This window comes from Dipteris shenzhenensis, chromosome 17, assembly GCF_047967505.1.
Source record: "Dipteris shenzhenensis isolate YYH24624 ecotype China chromosome 17, Dip_SZ_1.0, whole genome shotgun sequence".
Lineage (NCBI taxonomy): Eukaryota > Viridiplantae > Streptophyta > Polypodiopsida > Gleicheniales > Dipteridaceae > Dipteris > Dipteris shenzhenensis.
The window spans coordinates 41,903,416-41,921,929 of NC_141612.1; the positions used below are offsets into that span (position 1 = coordinate 41,903,416).

Genomic DNA, 18,514 nt, shown 5'->3' on the forward strand with positions numbered 1-18,514 from the left:
TGCATAGATAGCCTCCTCTCATGGCTAGATGTGGTCTTTGTTTTTTGGAGCTTTTGACAAAGGATTTAGGAGGCCCAAGCCTTCACCCTTGTTGGGAGCTCTCTTTTTGCTAGTTCCTTTCCAGCCAGCTTTGGAGGTTGTTTGAGAGGGCATTAATCCTTGTAGCCCCTCTCTCTTCCCCTTTTCTTTTACTTCTTGTAGCACAACGATTGTGTCTTTCTTTTGAGGAATGAATCTTGGTGGTGATCATCGTCGGTTTGGGCAAAGGGGCTCACATGGTATTACCCTCAACTCGCAAGACATCAAGGTTCTTTTCTCTCCAAAAGACTAGGTGAAGAAAGTATTTACAGTCTCTTTTGAACAGGGCAGTCATGGGTAGAATAGTTGGCCTCATGCCAGCAGGGAGCTAGGTGCATGATTGAATCCATGCGAGCTTAGAATTGGATGGTTACATATTCAAGAGGTTACTATCTATGGGAGAGAGGCCTTTCTTTTCCACTTGACACCACCTAGTCACTTGTGGAGTGGAGCCCCCTTTTACTTGGCCTGTATCTCTACCTCACTTCTTGTCTATCATGGGTTCATAGTTGACAATATGGATTCGATTCACCACGTGCCTCGCTTTTCGGTGGCACTTTAATTTTCAAGGCTCCCAAAGGAGTACAAACCCCATTCTTCACTCCATAGGAGGAGCCTTTGGCATGGTGAGTTGCCAGCTTAGATGGCAGTGATAGTGGTAGCAGATGACAGAGTCCCTCAACTTAGGCTGATAGTTGAGTACCTGACACACTCTTCCAGAGGAGATATTTTAAGAGACCTCGGACGATGGCAAGTTCAAATAATGCATTGGGACCTTGGGGTTTCCAAGCGAGTGCTCATGGTGCACATGGACTCGGACACTTAGCTCATGATTGTAAGAGGGGTCATAGCAGGGATCCCCCATAACCGTGCAATGAGAAGATGGGCTGCTTGCCCAAGGGTGCAACATGGACCAAGATAGTGGATGGAGTCCTAGATGCTCTGGGTAGATAATTTCCAAAAGCGCAGCAAGAATACCTTGAAGAACCATAGACGACGTGCCAAACTTTGAGAGACAGTGTAGGAGGCACCTCTCCAATCTCAAGGAAGTAGGTAGAGGATGCCTTAATGGACTGCCATTGTCGTGCAAATGATGAGACCTGCTCCAATGTTCACGCAGCCAACCCACTAGCAGGATCCTAGTAGTCCCTCGGCCTCAGTGGCCACATTCCAGCTGCCCCCTCTCTTGCCTCCCTGTTGGTCTTGCTTGTCTCCCCCTACCATCCCTACCCCTTGCGCTCCTCCCCTTCATCTTCTCCCCCTCTGCTCACTCCCCCCGTTGTTGTCACCCTCAATGCCCGACCTCCGCCCATTAGCTCTCTATGCCTTTCTCCCCTCGTCCCATTGTTGCAGCATTGGTTGTTGCCTCCTCCTCCTCTTGCGCCCCTACCCTAGATCCAACACCTCCAAGAAAGCACATGGCAAAGCCCCCCCTCCCTCTCAAGATGTCATAGCTGCAAACCTCTGCTCATCTTAGAACATTGCTTCCTCAAAGGGGCATCGTCAAGCTTCTCTCAGCTTCTAGGCTTGGAACCTTGACCTGAACAACCATTGCTAAGGAAATTCTAGAGGTTCAGACCATGGAACTACTTGAAGAACTAGATAAGTCTCCCTGACATGACAGTTATGATTTTGCAGCCACATAAAGGGGGCTTGATTGGAGTGGTAGATTCTTGCTCCTAGGAGCTGAGGGCAATCTAGATGGGCATTCATTCAGGTGACTCCTCTTGAATGTCTATGCTTTTGGTTGTAGGCAACAACGGCCTGCAATTTAGAGGCCGCTGAGTGTCTATGCTTTTGCTTGTAGGCAGTAGTGGCTTGCTTTTTAAAGGTGGTTGAGGGAGGGCTTCCCACATGTAGACTCCTAGATTGTTGGAGGTGACTTCAACAATCTAGAGTTTGGGAAGGACAAGCAGGGCAGAGCAAGATGTACAGGAGGCGGTGGTGGAGATCTAGAGTCTAGCGTTTGATGGCCTGGACAAAGGATGGGCCATGTGGACAATAGATACAATATAAGGAGTAGTGAGGAGCCACGGTCCTTAGCATTGCACTGCCACCACCTCCTCCAAGCGTGTGGGAGAGCTTTGAGATCAGATCTGGCCTCCATCAAGCATCTCAAAGAGCATGACCCACGATTGTAGTGGCTAGTGGCAGACAGATACGTGTGCGCATGGTTGGACCTTCAAGACATAGAGACTTGTCATGTAGAGTTCTCCTACCATTGTTCTATATCTCGTTGGTTGCCGTGTGTGATAGGATGACCAAGTAGTTTTTTCAAGGCACAAACAAATCATAGTCATTGTTGTCAACAAATGATAGCAAATTCTAGGTCAGCAGACCTGGATCATGCAACACATCATCCAATCACTCTTGTATGGCCTAAATCATTGTTAAACTTTGGATCATATGTCCCTTGCAATGAACACACGTTCTTTTGGATTTGGGTTTCTTTGAACTATCCTTTATGACTTGTTCTATGAGAAGTTGCACCCAAGTCAACCATTCAGGATAATCATCTTTGTAATCTGGATCAAGAATGCATTGAGCAGGCAAAAATATTGACTACTTGTGAGCGTTTTGATCATTGGCGTTAGCATAGTTGTGATGAATTCTTTGCTTCTTATGACATTCAAACTCCCACTTTAACTCAATTTCAACAATAAACTAAGCCTCCTAGTGATGATAGCATCATCTAAAATCACCCACGATATTGGGTAAGCTAACTTGGGAATAGGCTTTCTTAAGCCTCCCTAAACAAACTGGGAACAAACCTCACAAAATGAATCCTCTAAACCCCCTACCACATCGACTGTAGTTCCACTGCCTATTACTATAGGTCCTATACGAGCATGATTATAGATAATGAATGACTATTCAAGAACATGTTTTGGCAAATAATTTCCATAGCATTACCTGCAAGGTATTATAGCACATAACAAGGACACCCTTGCACATAGTTGGAATTGGACTTGTATGGTAAATCCAACCATAGGTTTGAAATCCCCGTTTCCATACATGTATAGAAAGGGGGAGAACATATGTGCCTTTTTGGGGTTAACAAATTGAGGTCCCAGACCTTTAAAAAAATCACGTTTTTGGCATTTTGTAGACATTGGAAGTCCCATCATAGCACAGACTTGGGCTATGCTGCAACAACGTGTTGGAATGTGGAGCTTAGGAGTCTCATGAGCGAGTTTACTAGGATAAACTTTGGTTAGCAGTTAGTTGACCCCTCCTCTCTCTTTGCTTTCTCTCTTAAAGACTAACTTTAGTCTTGGTTAGTCGACTCGTCACCCCTCCCGCTTCCAATTCTTTCTTGAAGACTGAGACGTACAATTAGTAGTCGCCCTTCTCTATCAAAGATTGGTCATTGACCCCTCCCCCCCTTCTCTCTCCCTCTCTCTGGAGTGTCAAAACTCTCTCTCTCTCTCTCTCTCTCTCTCTCTCTCTCTCTCTCTCTCTCATTTCAATAGCTGTAAATATTCATAGTGTCTATGATTGCATTAGCTTTTGAGCAATTCAATTGAATGTCTCTCTCCTCTCATGAAGCGACAACACATGTTTTGCGTAGAGTTGCACAGATGGAGGAGCAACATGGGAGTTTTGGAAACAATGGGTCTTTTGGAAAGGGACAATACAATTGTAAATGCAAGTACTGCCCTCATACTTGGGATGGGGGACCACTCCACATAAGGGCACACATGTTTGGGCTGACGGACTTGGGGTTTTGACAAGTGTCTCACTCCACCCCAAAGTCTTGCCAATGGTGACATGCAAAGGTGCAAGTCATTGATTTTAAAGCATAGATGGCTGATTTGGGGACTGCCAGTTATGTTGATGTATCAACAAGTGGTGCTGCAATTACATCTTCACATGAGCCTTTTCAAAAGGAACAAAAGTTGTCAAAAGGAGCATTGGCCAAGGCATAGGAGACACAGGCACAAAAGGATGCAAACATTGCTCCCCATCACTTTTTCTTTGCTGAGGACATTTCTCATTGGCAGGTGAGGAGTTCTTACTGTGTAGACGTGGTTCGTGTAATGGGCAAAGTTGGCTCTAGCTTTAAGCCTTATCGTACAACTCTGTGTACGAAGGAGCTAAATAATGAAGTGGCATGCATAGAGCAAGAGTTGCTAAACCTTCGTCACAAGTGGGAAAAATATGGTTGCATGATGGTTGGTTCGACACTCGGCGTCAGCCTATCATTAATGTCATGGTCTCATGCATATATGGCTTAGTCTTTTCGAATTCAGTGGACACAAGTGTACGATAGGTTAGGGAAATACATCTGTCAGATATTGAAAGGTGCAATTCTTAATGTTGGGATTGATAATGTGGTGCAAGTGTGTGGACAATGCATCTAATTGTATGCGAGCAGGACATTGGTGGAGCAAGAGTAGCCCCACATTTTCTACACTAGGTGTACCTGCCAATGCCTTGTTCTCCTGTTGGATAGCTTGCATGGGTGAAGCCGAGGTTGGCACATGCCAAAGTGGTTGTGATATTTATTTACTCAAAAGCACACCATGTTAGTATTGTATACAAAATTCAAGTACTGAGACTTGCACAAACTCTGTTCGCTTACATGTTTATCATGCTAGAAAATTTGTTGGAAGAAAGATTATACAATGGATTGCGCCGCATTGTTGTCAGTGATTAGTATTGCACAAAGAAGGTGTCACGCACTATGAAAGCACAACAGGTGTCTTCCATTGTATTGGGTTCTTCATCTTAGCAAGATGCAAAAGTCATTGTGAAGATTTGTGTACCTATTTTAAAGATCCTTCGCCTAGGCTGATAGGGAAGGGGCTACCATGGGGATTGTGTATGACCATATTGATCAAATGGTGGAGAAGATCGAATCTGTAGATGAGGTAGACTTCTTCAAAGTTGGAAGACATCAAACCTTGTGTGTTGATAGGTGGGATATGATGCGCTTTCCATTGCATGTAGCAAGTTTTATTCTCTCTCCTATTTCAGAGAGAAAAATCCAGATAGTGACAGGAGGTGCATGATAAGTGGCATCTAATGCACTCTCCATTGCACGCAACAAGTTTTGTTCTCCACCCTATTTGGAGAGAGAAAAATCTAGATAGTGACAAGGAGGTGCATGATGGGTGGATGGATGTTATAGAACGATGCACAAAGTACAATGTTAAAAACTACGACATCTTATGTTCTGAGTTGGATATTTGTTAGTCAATGTGAAGCACATTTTCTATGCACAAGGATGAAAAGAAAATGCACTACTGGGAGAAATGATGGGAGACATTTGGAGCGTCCACATGAAAATCGTAGCAATTGGCCCTTTGAGTGCTCTAGCAAGACACGTGTGCTTCTCCTTGTGAGAGGAATTGGAGCACATTCTCTCTTATCCATACTAAAAGAAGGAATAGGTTGCTTCCAAAGAATATAGAGCAATTAGTGTACATCCATACTAATTTTCTCTCATTACCAAAATCAAGGAAAGGGAATTTCAAAAGATAGAGGTTACCTTGGATATGATCGACGAAGAGAAGGACAATGAGTGGCTTCTTGCTTTGCAAAAGATTACAAAGGGAGGAGAGGAGATTTCAGTCCCTTTTGTTACAAAAAGGATGGGTGGTGCTGCAACTTCAAGTAGCTCTAGTCTTTTGGAGTCCCATGGCGAGGCAGATGAGGATGTTAGTGATTAGGATGAAGATGAGAACGATGATAAGGATGCAACTTGAGGCTTGAGCCTCATCATTTGTGATGCACTTGAGCTTGCTTCCCAGGCTGTGGGTCCCTTGCTTGTAAAGTTAGCCTTTTCTTTAATGTTTTGCTGTAGTACCTACTTCCAAGTTCCTACAACCTACTACCTTCTGTATACAAATTATGTTAGTGTGCCAATGTCTAGACTCTACAGGGAACATTGAATTTAGCCACTTTCATGATTTATGATTGGTCTGTGTATCAGAGTTGAGTCTCTGGAGTGTAGATTCATGACTTTAAAATTAATACTAGTTTGAAGTTGAAAGTTCTGTAACTCTGGCAATTAAATGTGTGTACAATGTATATTTTCTTGTTTCTTGTTCCTCCAATCATGCTTCTATACGCGTATGTCTTTGCCGTATAGTGACATATGGAAAAAACTAAGCCCTTGCACAATGTGCACTGAATTATATATCTGAGATCTGCATGGATTCTCGCATGGCAGCAGAGGGGCTCCTAAATATCAATGATGGAAACTTTTAAGCCATCATACTGTCTGCCCCGACCTGCGTGCAAAACCTGGTGAGGCAACTGTTTCTATATTAATCTATCCTACACAATTTTAGGCAGGATTGGATTCAAAACACAGAGGGCTGTTTCATTAGCCTTCTCTCCATCACCTTTCTCACATTTGCTGCATCATCCCACCTGCCAACTGTACTGTAAACGTTGGAAAGAACAACATAAGCTGCAGAGTGATGTGAATCCAGCTCTAAAACATGTTCTGCAGAAAATTTTCCTCGCTCCACATCACCATGCTCTCTGCAAGCACTAAGCAAGGTCATCCATTCCAGAATGTGGGGTTGAATAGGCATTTCATTAATAAGGTTCTCAGCATCCTCTAGCTGGCCAGCCCTACCAAAAAGATCGATTATGCAACCATAGTGACCAGGTGTTGGTGTGATACCATGATCTCTGGTCATGGAAATAAAATAATACCAGCCATCATCCACCAGGCCAGAATGGCTACATGCAGAAAGAATGCTAAGAAAACTGACCTCATCTGACTTAACCCCTTCCTTATGCATAAGGTGAAAAAGCTGGAGGGCTTTCTTGCCATGACCATGCTGGGCATATGCAACAATTAATGCAGTCCATGCTATTATATCCCGCTGCTCCAGTTTGTTAAACATACTCTGCGCATCCTGACAACTTCCACATTTGCCATACATGTTGACAAGAGCACTCATAACAACGTTATCTGATTCAAACCCAGTTTCTAAAGCATGGGCATGAATCAATTTTCCCTCTGCAAGGGTTGCAGGAGTGGCACAGGCAGCGAGTATACTGACAAAAGTAATGTTGTCAGGATTCACCCCTGCCTGCTGCATCTGTGAAAAAAGTTGTAGGGCATCCTCACCATGGCCATGCTGTGCATATGCATTGATTATGCTATTCCAAGGGATTAAGCTAGGTTGCAGCATTTTGCAGAACATTTGCCTAGCATCTTCCAGACTACTACAGTTGTTATACATGTTTAATAGGGCACTCCCCAACACATCATCCGACTCCAATCCATCCTCAACAATACTTAAATGGAGTATCTTACCCTCCACCAGGGCTGCCGGGTTGTTGCATGCTTTAAGAGCAGTAATAAAGGTGATTTTGTTTGGCCTTAAATCATGGCTTTGCATATTTTCCAACAGCTGAAGAGCTTCCTTCCTGCGCCCACACTGGGAATATGCAGCAATCATGGCGTTCCATGATTCCACATTCCATTGATGCAATTTATTGAACACTTTGAGTGCATCCTCTAGGCTCCCACATTTACCATACATGCTGATAATGGCGTTTCCCACGATATCCAACTCCAATCCATGCTCCACAATACAAGCATGGATCATCCTCCCTTCTCTTACAGCTGCAGAGCTGGTAATTGCACAGAGAGCGCTCACAAAGGTGAACTGGTTGGGTTTCAAACCTTTTGTTTGCATCTCTTCAAAAAGTCGGAGGGCATCATTCCTAAGCTCATGCTGGGCATACACAGCGATCATGGCACTCCACGACACAACATTCTGATGATCCATTTTTTCAAATATTTTCCTTGCCCCTTCCACATCCCCACACTTGCCATACATACTGAGGAGGGCATTTCCTACAAAAGCATCTTCTTCAGATATGCCCTCCATGACTTGAACGTGAATTCTTTTCCCATCTGCTAGAGCTTCCAGATCAACGCATGCAGACAAAATGCAAACAAAGCTTATTTGATCTGGCCTCACGCCTTCTAGCTGCATCTGCTTAAAAATTTCAAGGGCCTCATTGACATGTCCATGCTGAGCATATGCTGTGATGAGGCCATTCCATGAAACAAGGTTGTTTCGATCACATACTCTGTCAAACACTTTCTGGGCATCCCCAAGGCTTCCACACTTAGTGTATGCATTGAGCACAGCATTTCCCAAAACAACATCTGATTCCAACCCGCTTTCACATAAGTGGGCATGGATCAGCCTTCCCACTGCTAGGGTTTCAGAGCTAACACATGCATTGAGGACTGTGATAAACGTAATCTTGTTTGGCTTTGCCCCTTCTAACTGCATCTGTTGGAAGACTTGCAGAGCTTCCCTATAGAACCCATACTGAGTGTATACTCCAATCATAGTATTCCACGAAATCAAATTTTTGTCTTCCATTTTTCCAAACAAGTTTTTTGCATCACGCACACTCCCACATTTACCATACATGTGAACAAGCGCAGTCCCCACAACAACATTTGATTCGAATCCCCTGTCAACAACGCTGCCATGAATAATCCTGGCTTCAGCAAGGTCTGCAGGAGTCGCACAGACATTAAGAGTACTGACGAACGTGACCCTGTTTGGTTCACAACCTTCCAACTGCATCTGTTGGAAGAGTTTGAAAACCTCTTTGACGTTCCCATCCTGGGCATACACACTGATCATGGCATTCCAGGAGACCACATTCCGTTGATGCAGGGTGTCGAACATCCTTCGTGCGTCCTCTACACTTCCACACTTGCCATACACGCTGATGAGGTGGTTGGCTAGAAAAATGTCTAGCTCGACTCCACTCTTGATGATGTGTGCATGGACTCGCTTGCCATTCGGCAAAGCCTCGTACTTGCAGCATGCTTGTAAAAGATGGGCATAACCAAATGAATCTAGCCCAACAGACTGATGCTCTACACGATGCAGCAGCTCTTCGACCCGTGACCATTCCTGATTCGGCCATTCTTCGTGACAAAAAGTGCTAAGGGCAGCTCGTTTGGAGTATTTTGGAAGTCCTAGAAGCTGTCCCCGGTCCGCCCAACGCCCTTTGATGATTCGAGAGTTCACAAGGCCACAAATCAAATCGCGTTTGCAATAGGATTGATGGGAAAAGAAGGGGGGGTCAGAGAAGTTCGCCGATCTTCCCGTCTGTCGGATTTTGAAGTTCCACAGAAGACCCAACAGCGCTACAGCTCCCGGCATGCTCCATTCTTTCGGATGAGATTACATCTTGCAAGCTGCAATTTGCCCTCAAAGAGCTTCATGCATTTGTATCAGCATGTACATGGGATGGGTTCAGACCACTCACCCTCATGGAGGAATTGGAGGATGGTCACCAGGTGTGGTGGTTCACACTATTTATTGTCAGCAACGTTTGATTGGTGTAGCGGTGGGAGGAGATGATGCTTGATTGGTGTAGCGGTGGGAGGAGATGAAATGTGCCAATCATGTACCTTCGAGGCTAAGTTAGGGGCTCTTAGCAGACACACAGCCCCTTCCAAATTGCCTTCCGGGCTTCTTCTTCAATTTATGATCAGCTTTCTAATGGTCAAAGGCATGATCACTATATGTTGAAAGAGGGTTTCATTTTGATGCAGAAGTGGGTGGCGTTCGTGGGCCGGACACAAATCTTTTGTTTCAAATGTCCGAGCTCGTCCCTCCTACTGGGCCAACTAGGATGGTAGCCATTCACGCCACCTTTTGGAGGGTCGCCGTCGGGTGCAACCTCAATTCACATGTGACCTTGTATGCTCAGTGTGTTTACAGACTATGCCCTCCCATGGTGCATTAAATGCATCTTGGCAATGGGCTAGACGTGGGTCTGGCAGGCAATCTTGCTCGTCCAATGATCCTCGGGCATGCCCATGGTGGGCTAAGTACCTGCAATGTGTGCGCACTTCATGCCCTCTCTATAGATATACACACGTGCGTTCACAATTGTGAAACAAGTCCTATGCTTGGTTGCTGCTTTCTTCATGCCTCTACGAGTTTACAATATGTATACACACTTGTGTTCGTAAAATTCCCAGAGTCCAAGGGTGGTACTCCAAGAGGTAGTGATAGTCCAAGGGTGGCACGTGACATAGTCCAAGAGCCCGTGGTAGTCTAAGAGTCCAAGGGTGGTAATTTAAGAGCCCATGGTAGTCTAAGAGTCCAAGGGGTGATCATCCAAGAACTTGTGGTAGTTCATGATACCGTAAAAGTATTAAGAGTCCACAGAAGAGGTAGTGATAGTCCAAGAGTCCAAAGAAAAGGTAGTGATAGTCGAAGAGTCCAAAGAAGAGGTAGTGATAGTCCAAGAGTCCAAGGGTGGCACATGAGAGCATTTCCTAAGCTCTTCTCCTCCAAGCTACCATGTGTCAAAACTTGTCCTTGTGTTTTTTTTTTTTGCATCCATGGATAATTGGTAGAATAGATATGTGGGGAGATTGCTTATGTGTTGGCTAGGACTCCTCTTGTGTCTATGCTTTTCATGATTGGGGTTTTGTTTTGTGTTTCCTCTAAGTAGCTCGCTTTACTAGCTACATTTTGTAATTTTGGGGATGGTTGTTCCTGTATGCCCAAAATGAATTTGGCTAAAAGTGCAAAATTATAGTATGTCTATCTTTCTAGTCCTTTCAGTCTCCTAAATATCTTCTCGACCTTTCTTTGATATCAGTGACAACTATGGTAGTGGTTTTCTTTGCTTTGTGTTGTGATCATGTACTAACATTTTCTAAATGAGCTAGCCTATTTGCCAAAAGTAATGAATTGCTGGAATAATTCGAGGCAGAAGCTATGCTTTTGAAAAATATTATTTGGCTAATCAAAGTATGATGTTGCTTCATAAATAAGAACAAATTTGGAGATAAGAAGTTTGTGTTTGATTGGAACGCATAGGCGATATGCCTTTGATTCTTCACATAGCATGTGAAAATGATGAATTTCATAGTGCCATAAACTCTCAAATGATTGACCAAAGGTTTGATTCCTACGAACACTTTATCTTGAGTCATATTCTATAAGATTGCATGTGGATATTATGTAAACAACTGCTGCTATACATGATTTTTCCAATAATGTTGAAAACTTCTTTTAGGCCACAAGGATCAAACACTTGAGGGAGGGCATCAAAAGATTGAGGAGGCCTAATGGCATCATTGCAACTAGCCCACACGATCTGGGACATGTGGCCACGTTCTTTTGTAGATCACTGCTTGGCACTACTTTACGACCACAAGGATACTTGGCAGCTAAGGAAGAGGTTTGGAGGAGTATGAGGAGAGTGCTCACGGAGGAGATGAGTACTAGTCTTACGAGTACTCATGGAGGAGAGCGCTCACGGAGAAGATGAATCCTAGTCTTTTGAGGCCTCTCACTATTGATGAGCTTGAGAGAGTAACCATGACATTCCACCAAGATCTTCTTGGAGCCCTTAAAAGGGCTAATCATCTTGAAGGATGAGTCCAAATTCATTCAAGTTGTTGCAAATCAAAATGTTAAGTGCATTACCCACTCTAAATTGGGATAGGCCAACGAGGCAAAAGACTTGTATGTTTATGCCAATACACGGAAGAGGATGATAAGAATGTGTTATGTTTCTCAATACATGCAAGCTTCATATGCATGAAACAAGATGCTTTGATGATATATGAATGTCTAATGGGAAATCCTTCTTTTAGGATAGTAGTGGTCTTTTGCATTTATTGCAAAATCCCATCATGTTGAAATGTTCAACAAGTGAGAAAATGGGAATTCAGTAGCTCAAATATGAACAAATGTTAATCCTCAACCTAAAAAATCAACTGTGTAGCAAGAGTTGAGAGTAAAGAGCCAAGAGAGAAACTCATAGAGTAAGGTGGTCTGGTACTTTGAGAAAGTTCTTGGTCGTATCACTAACTTTTGTGTTTAGTGGGTAGTGACATGGTGATATGTAACGCATGGGTGAAATTGGTGGAAAAGGAAATCTCAAGGGTTTTCATTAGTGTACCTTCACGTTTGGCATTGTTTGCCCAGGGAATAAAACACTCAGTGAGCTCCCTCTCCTCTCTTCAATTGTACGTATGGCATTGTTTGCATGGGTATCTCTTTACATGTTGCAATCTATTAAAGCACATGTTGTCTCAAGTGTTGAGCATAGAGATCAAAGAAAGAATATGCATGGTGCTAATGGGGATCTTCTCAAACTTTGGAATAGTTGCACATTAAATGTACATCAAAACGTTGCAAGGAGGCTACTAAAAACTAACATCAAGCTAATGGGAATCTCTTTACATGTTGCAACAATTAGGTAAAGTACACGTCGCTGTAAGTGTTAATCATTGAGGTCAAAGAAAGAATTTGCATGGTGCTAATGAGGCTATAGTAAACCAATAGCAAACTAAGGTGCATTCTATGATTCATGATGTGTTTTCTGACCTACCTCTACTTTGCATGATTGAACATAAATATTTTAAGGTTTGTGAAAAATGGGACTTATTAGGGGGGTATAGGAGCAGGGCTTGGGCAACCATAACCACTGGTTGCCTTTGTAATACCCTCGAGACCATAATAAGGCCTTTGGAATCTAGCATGATTTGCATTGTTGCCTGGTTTGTGCATGGTGTGCCCTTTGATTCTCCTTAAGGTGGTCCTTTGGTAAGGCACAGGGTCGAGAGGGTGGTGATGGCTTGATTCTTCTTCCTCCAGAATTGTTTTATGTATGGTCATTCCGGTTGAATTGGGGCCTTTGCGTAGGAGGGACTTACTGTATTCATAGGCAATAGGGGAATCGATGATGAGGGAAGTGTCACAATCGGGGGGGCAACTTCTTACTCTTATCTTTGTGCCAAAGAGGCACCACGAATGTGTGGCCATCAATTTTTAAAGTTGCGATCCTCTCTCGCTAGGCGATTTGGCAGTTGATAAGATAGCACCATGTCCTACCTAATATGACTTCTTCACTACTTCCAATAGGCATGATAAAAAACTTAGTGTCAATTGCGTGATTATTTATAAATATTGTAATAGTGACATAAATATTGTAATAGCGACATAACCAATAACCTACATAGTTTGATTGCTTATAGATCTAGTTGTAGTAGATTGGGGGTGAGAGAGTTACCTTTAGTAGTCGTTCCCATACCTCTTGGGTGAGGAAGTTGTGACTAGCCCCCGAGTCCACCAACACGTAAGAGTTGTGGTGCTCAATGGATTACAGCCCTATAGCTGCACACACAACTTGGCTGGATCTATTGTTAGTTCATAAAAGTAGCCTTGCTTTTGGCATAGTAGTAGTAGTAAAAATTCATTTTGTAAGAACCATTTGGGAGGGAGGATTTTGTTTGTGTAAGCAACACCTTGATCTAGGTGGATAGGTTCCAAGCAGAGGTGGACTCCGCAAGGGACAATCATCATGTAGCATGTCGAGAGAATCTGTAGTGGGGTGGCTTGTGCACAATAAATTTTGGGCATTGAGAAGGATCCAATTGAGAAGCTATGTGAACTGCATGGGATGACGTGCAACACATTTATTGGGAGCTCATCGAATGCCACAGTTGCATCTTCCTCCTATGCAATGCCATTGTGTGGTCCACTTTTACCACTACTTCTACCTATGCGTAGTTATTTGGTTTTATAGAATTTTGTAGTAAGGATCTGACATGCAACTAGAATCCCCTCCTCGCATCTTGTATTGGGCCTCTGCACCCATGGAACACAATATAAAAGGTTGAACAACAGTAACAACAATAGTTGCTATTGGTGAATGCCTTCCCTCTCTCTTTTACTGCTTCTGCGAACCTGACAGTTGTCAATCACTCCCCTCTGTTTAACCCCATATTTGCTAAAATTTGCCTCTTTGTTGAGGTTATAGGAATGTTGATGCATGATTGCATATTGTGCCATAGCAACGCACGGGTCCCTAGAGACTAGTAAAGAGGCAGGTGCCTCTAAAATGTCATCAACCCTTCTAATAGGAAGGCAGGTGCCACCCAGTACTCCTCACAAAAAAAGATGATGTGTTCAGCTCTCCTTTCACCATTTTTTGGATGAGTAGTGCCTTAGTACTATCCCTCACCCAACCTAAGCATTGGCTCTCACAATTTTCTATGTTCCATAAGATTTTCAAAAAGTGTAAAAAAACAAGTTGAAGTAGCTTCAATGGGCCTGCCTTGGAAGGTTATGTTAAGGTTATCTTTTGAGGTTGTCCAAGTATGGTTATCTTTTTTTGTTTTGTTTTTTTGGGTCCTTTTTTTTTCTCCCTTATGTTTGTATTATTGTATAGAGCAATGAATGGTCCGAATAATAAATGTAATTTGTGCCATATTTTGCATTTTTTTATATTGAGTTGGCCCATATGTGATCAATAGTTGTTCCATGTATTGTTGTACTTGTTGAGATCAGTTGTTGCATTATGTGGGTTTGCAATAGTTGTTTGAGCCTCAACATTGGGGCTACATTGGAGTTGTAGTCAATGTTGAAGTCACCTACAATGTATGTTGTTGTTTCTTGTGGTATTGTGTTTAACATTGTCTTGATACTTTGTGTTAGTGCTTGTGTCTTTATTTTTGGATCTTTGTATGTGCTATTTTTTATTTGATGATGTTTGGAAAATTGAAAGTAGGCATTTGCAGCCTTGTTCGAATGAGCTCATTTGTTCTTGCAGCAGCAGCGGAGCTAACTCCTTTTGGAAATATGTGGCTAGGCCCAAAGCCCTATTGATGTTGTGATGTTGTCGAAGAATGGCAACTTCATTGTTGGCTTTGTTTGGTTGTGTGTTTCTTGCAACACAAGATGGTTGTGTAGAGGATACTGTTTGAGTTGTTTACATCATCCTTGTGAAATTGAGACGATAGTGTGTTTAGGCTTTGTCAATGTTTTTATTTTGCCTAAAGTCAATCTGTTTGAATGTCCAACTCGATTCTGCTCATAACCTGGAAAGTTCTTGTAAGACTAGTGGGTCTACTTTTGATAAATTATTCTACTAGCCGACCCGTTGGATCGGGAATTGTTTTCTTGTGACTATGTTCAAGTGATTTTTCCCAAGTTGGAATTCATGAGTGATCTATAGCATTGGTGTCCATGATGTTGGTTTGTTGTTATCATATAAGTGTTTGTCTTCATAGCGAGTTTGTGCACCTGTGTTTTGGTCTCACTGAATTCTATCCACACAAGAAATGTCTTCCTTCTAGTATCGGAGTCTCTGAAAATTCCATCTGCACTGTTAACAATGCCATCATTGATGTCAAGGTTTCCCGCACATATCTCAATGGTCATCCTACGTTTAAGGCATAGCAAGGGTAGCTCACTGTGCAGTCCATATGTTTTTCTAGGGTTATCACTAATCAAGGATGGTTATATTTTGTTGCATGTCCTTTGTTTGATATAGGTTTTGCTTGGAGAATGTGTGGATAATCGGGCAAGCTTTCAAACACGACGTCATTGTGTTTGTTTTTTGCAAAGTTTTGTGTAGAATAAGCATGGGACACTATTTTTTTCTATTGGGATCTTTAAGTGCGTTATGTTTAGTTTGTTGATATCATCATCGCTTTGTGTTCTTGTCCAGAACCTATTGAGTACCTCAAAGAATGTTGTATTTTATTGGCACATTGGTTGTTCTAGTTTGTAGTACTTAACATGTGATCTCCAAAAGGAACCCAGCAAAGATGTTGATTGCTCAGTGAAGATCGAGGAGTCTTTAACAGAACTTGCTTGGTAGAGATCACCGTAGAGCAGCACATCTACACTGGCAAATGGTTCATCGTGATTATGTTTTATCTCTCTCATTCACACGTCTGCCACGCAAGGAACGTGTTAATTCTGACCAATGATATTTCATTTATCAGAACCGCTTTGACGTCTTTGTATTGTGTAAGAAAGATCCAATATATAATCACCACTAAGCCTAGTGCACACAAGATCAACGAAAGAACTAAGGAGGCTCAAAGCACACTACATAAGACATGAGAGGGAGATAGAAAATGTTTATCTTTTGCAATGTGTATTCAACAATACATGATAGGCTTCTTATATAGAGAGAGCCTTTAGAATAGTCAACACGTGGGATCCTCTCATCCACATCTCTCCTTGTGGATGTCTTCGATCCACATCCTCACTTCATGTAGTCCACATCCTAGGGTGGCTACTTTAATACATTCCTATACCATACCTTAGCCTCTAATATGTGCTCATGGCACCATATCTCAACACCTCCCCTTGGTGCCATGATCCATTGGCTACTTCAAGGTGGTCAAGTGTGGGTTTACATTCCATCACCTCCCCTTAGTGCATGCTTGCTACTTAAGGTGGTCAAGTGTGGGTTTACATTCCATCACCTCCCCTTAGTGCATACTTGCTACTTAAGGTGGTCAAATTGGTTTTTACAAGATCAAATCCTCCCCTGGGTGCTTACATATCCACTCTCAAGTGGTCAGGTTTAATTTACAAACATGTGGGCTAAAGGTGGCAAGGTTGTTGCTTCTCAATGCTTGATGTCGATGGCGTTCTCTTCTTTGCTTGATGTAGCTTGATGCATGATGCTTTGTTCTTCCATGTGCCTTAATGCTTTCTGTGTGGATGCCATGCTTTGTGATATGGTCATCTCACGCACTTGTGCTATTGGCATGCTTTGTGCATTCATGCGTTGCTTTTCCATTTGTTGCAAAGGTCTTACCATGAGCTTCGTTTTGCTTCAATGGTAGTTTCTAATTGCTAACTATGATTCTGAATTGATAGGCACATAAAGCTAATAAACGTGATCACTTTTTCTTTTTGGAGTGCATGCAAAATCTTCCTGGATTGGAAGTTACGACTTGTTGAACTTTTTGTGAAGAAGAGGGGCAATTGATGATGTGGCATAGGGGTCCACATGCCGTGTGAAGAGGTGTGCCTATGAGGAGGTCACAGTGCCTACCAGGGGCTATGTGCCATGTGGTAGATGATGTGGCAATTGAGCTGGAAGCTGATGTGGCATATGGATTGGCTTTGTTGATGTGGCCAATTGTGCCATGTGTCTTTTTGCATACCACAATGACTAACCCAAGGTCATCTTTGGTAACTCAGGTTTGAGCTTGGCTTAGAGAACTCTGTGGATGGAAGTTGACGAGCAAAGGTGCTCATGGCCTAGCCGATCTCCTTGGTCGGCCACATTGAGCTCGTTGGAGGCTAACACTAGTAGAGCCGGGGCTTATCTTATCTATCTTTGTTTCCTACCTCCCAATGCAGAGCTACCACCTTTGCCTCACCATTTTGACATGCTTTGGATTCTTGAAGCTGTAGTTCTAGACACCCTTTCTACTTGAGAGCTTAATTAGAACCTTTGGACCTCGAAGAAAAACATCAAGAAAGTGGTCTTTGAAGCTCGCAATGAGCTCTTGCAGCTGTTTTGACACATCTATAGAGATCACATGAGTGGTGAAGCTAGCTAATTTGGATGGGTCATTCTTAAAGCTTATCCTAAAAGGCCACTTTTGGCACTAGAGGTCTATCATCCTTGTGAGGCTTGTGGATTTTTTTGGGGGGCAAAAGCGCATACTGGAGATAATGGAAGTAGGGATTGAAGGTGAAGTAGTGTCGGCCAGTTGCTTTCATGGGAGTCACGGTCTCTCCTTGTGGATGTCCTCAATCCACATCTTCACATCATGTAGTCCACATCCTAGGGTGGCTACTTTAATACATTCCTATACCATACCTTAGCCTCTAATATGTGCTCATGGCACCATATCTCAACATTGTGCAGCTAGTATTTGCAATTTCTCTGCTGAAAGGCCTATGTATGAACTCGATCCACATCCTTACATCATGTAGTCCACATCCTAGGGTGGCTACTTTAATACATTCCTATACCATACCTTAGCCTCTAATATGTGCTCATGGCACCATATCTCAACATTGTGTAGCTAGTATTTGCAATTTCTCTGCTGAAAGGCCTATGTATGAACTTGTCAATAAAGGGAAATGAAGTCCTGCATATGTATTGTGCTTCCACCAATTGTTTTTGCCATCTTTTTGATATATGCTAGTAGCAAGACTTTTGGAAGATCGGTGTCTTATGTGATTTTATGTGAGTACTAGTGGCATAATGCTTATGTTGTTGCTGTTGCACAAAGGTTTTACATGCTTCTGCGTTGCCTAATATAAATAGACATTGGTTCTATTCTTTTTTAAAGCATAATGTCATCAAATATGAGGCATTGCTCTAGATTCGTTTTCCTCAAGATTTTGAAGTATGACTCATTTGTTAGAGCTATTCGCTTAGATTGTTGAAGTGTGAGGATGCTTTTTATCTTTTTGTAACAGTCCATGTTGTGACCAAGGTCATGTTTTTCTACCAACATTGCAAGTCTCTTGTTGCTTGTGATTCTAAGTAAGCTGCTTTTAGTGGTAGTTGATGTCGCTGAAGATGAAATGGTTTTATTTAATATAGCTTGTTGGAACTCATTAATTTCTTGGTGGTGTTTGTACACATCTTTCCCTTTGGAATTTCTCATCGAATGTGTGCTCGTTAGACCGAA

At 42.7% G+C, this 18,514-nt stretch overlaps 1 protein-coding gene across 1 annotated transcript; it reads right to left on the reverse strand.

Moving 5' to 3' along the window:
- Positions 1-6,389: 6,389 nt before the first annotated feature.
- Positions 6,390-9,245, reverse strand: LOC147892138 (pentatricopeptide repeat-containing protein At1g74600, chloroplastic-like). The gene has a single exon (XM_087388578.1). The coding sequence runs from the start codon at positions 9,243-9,245 to the stop codon at positions 6,390-6,392; it is 2,856 nt and encodes a 951-aa protein (XP_087244704.1).
- Between the last annotated feature and the right edge of the window lie 9,269 nt (positions 9,246-18,514).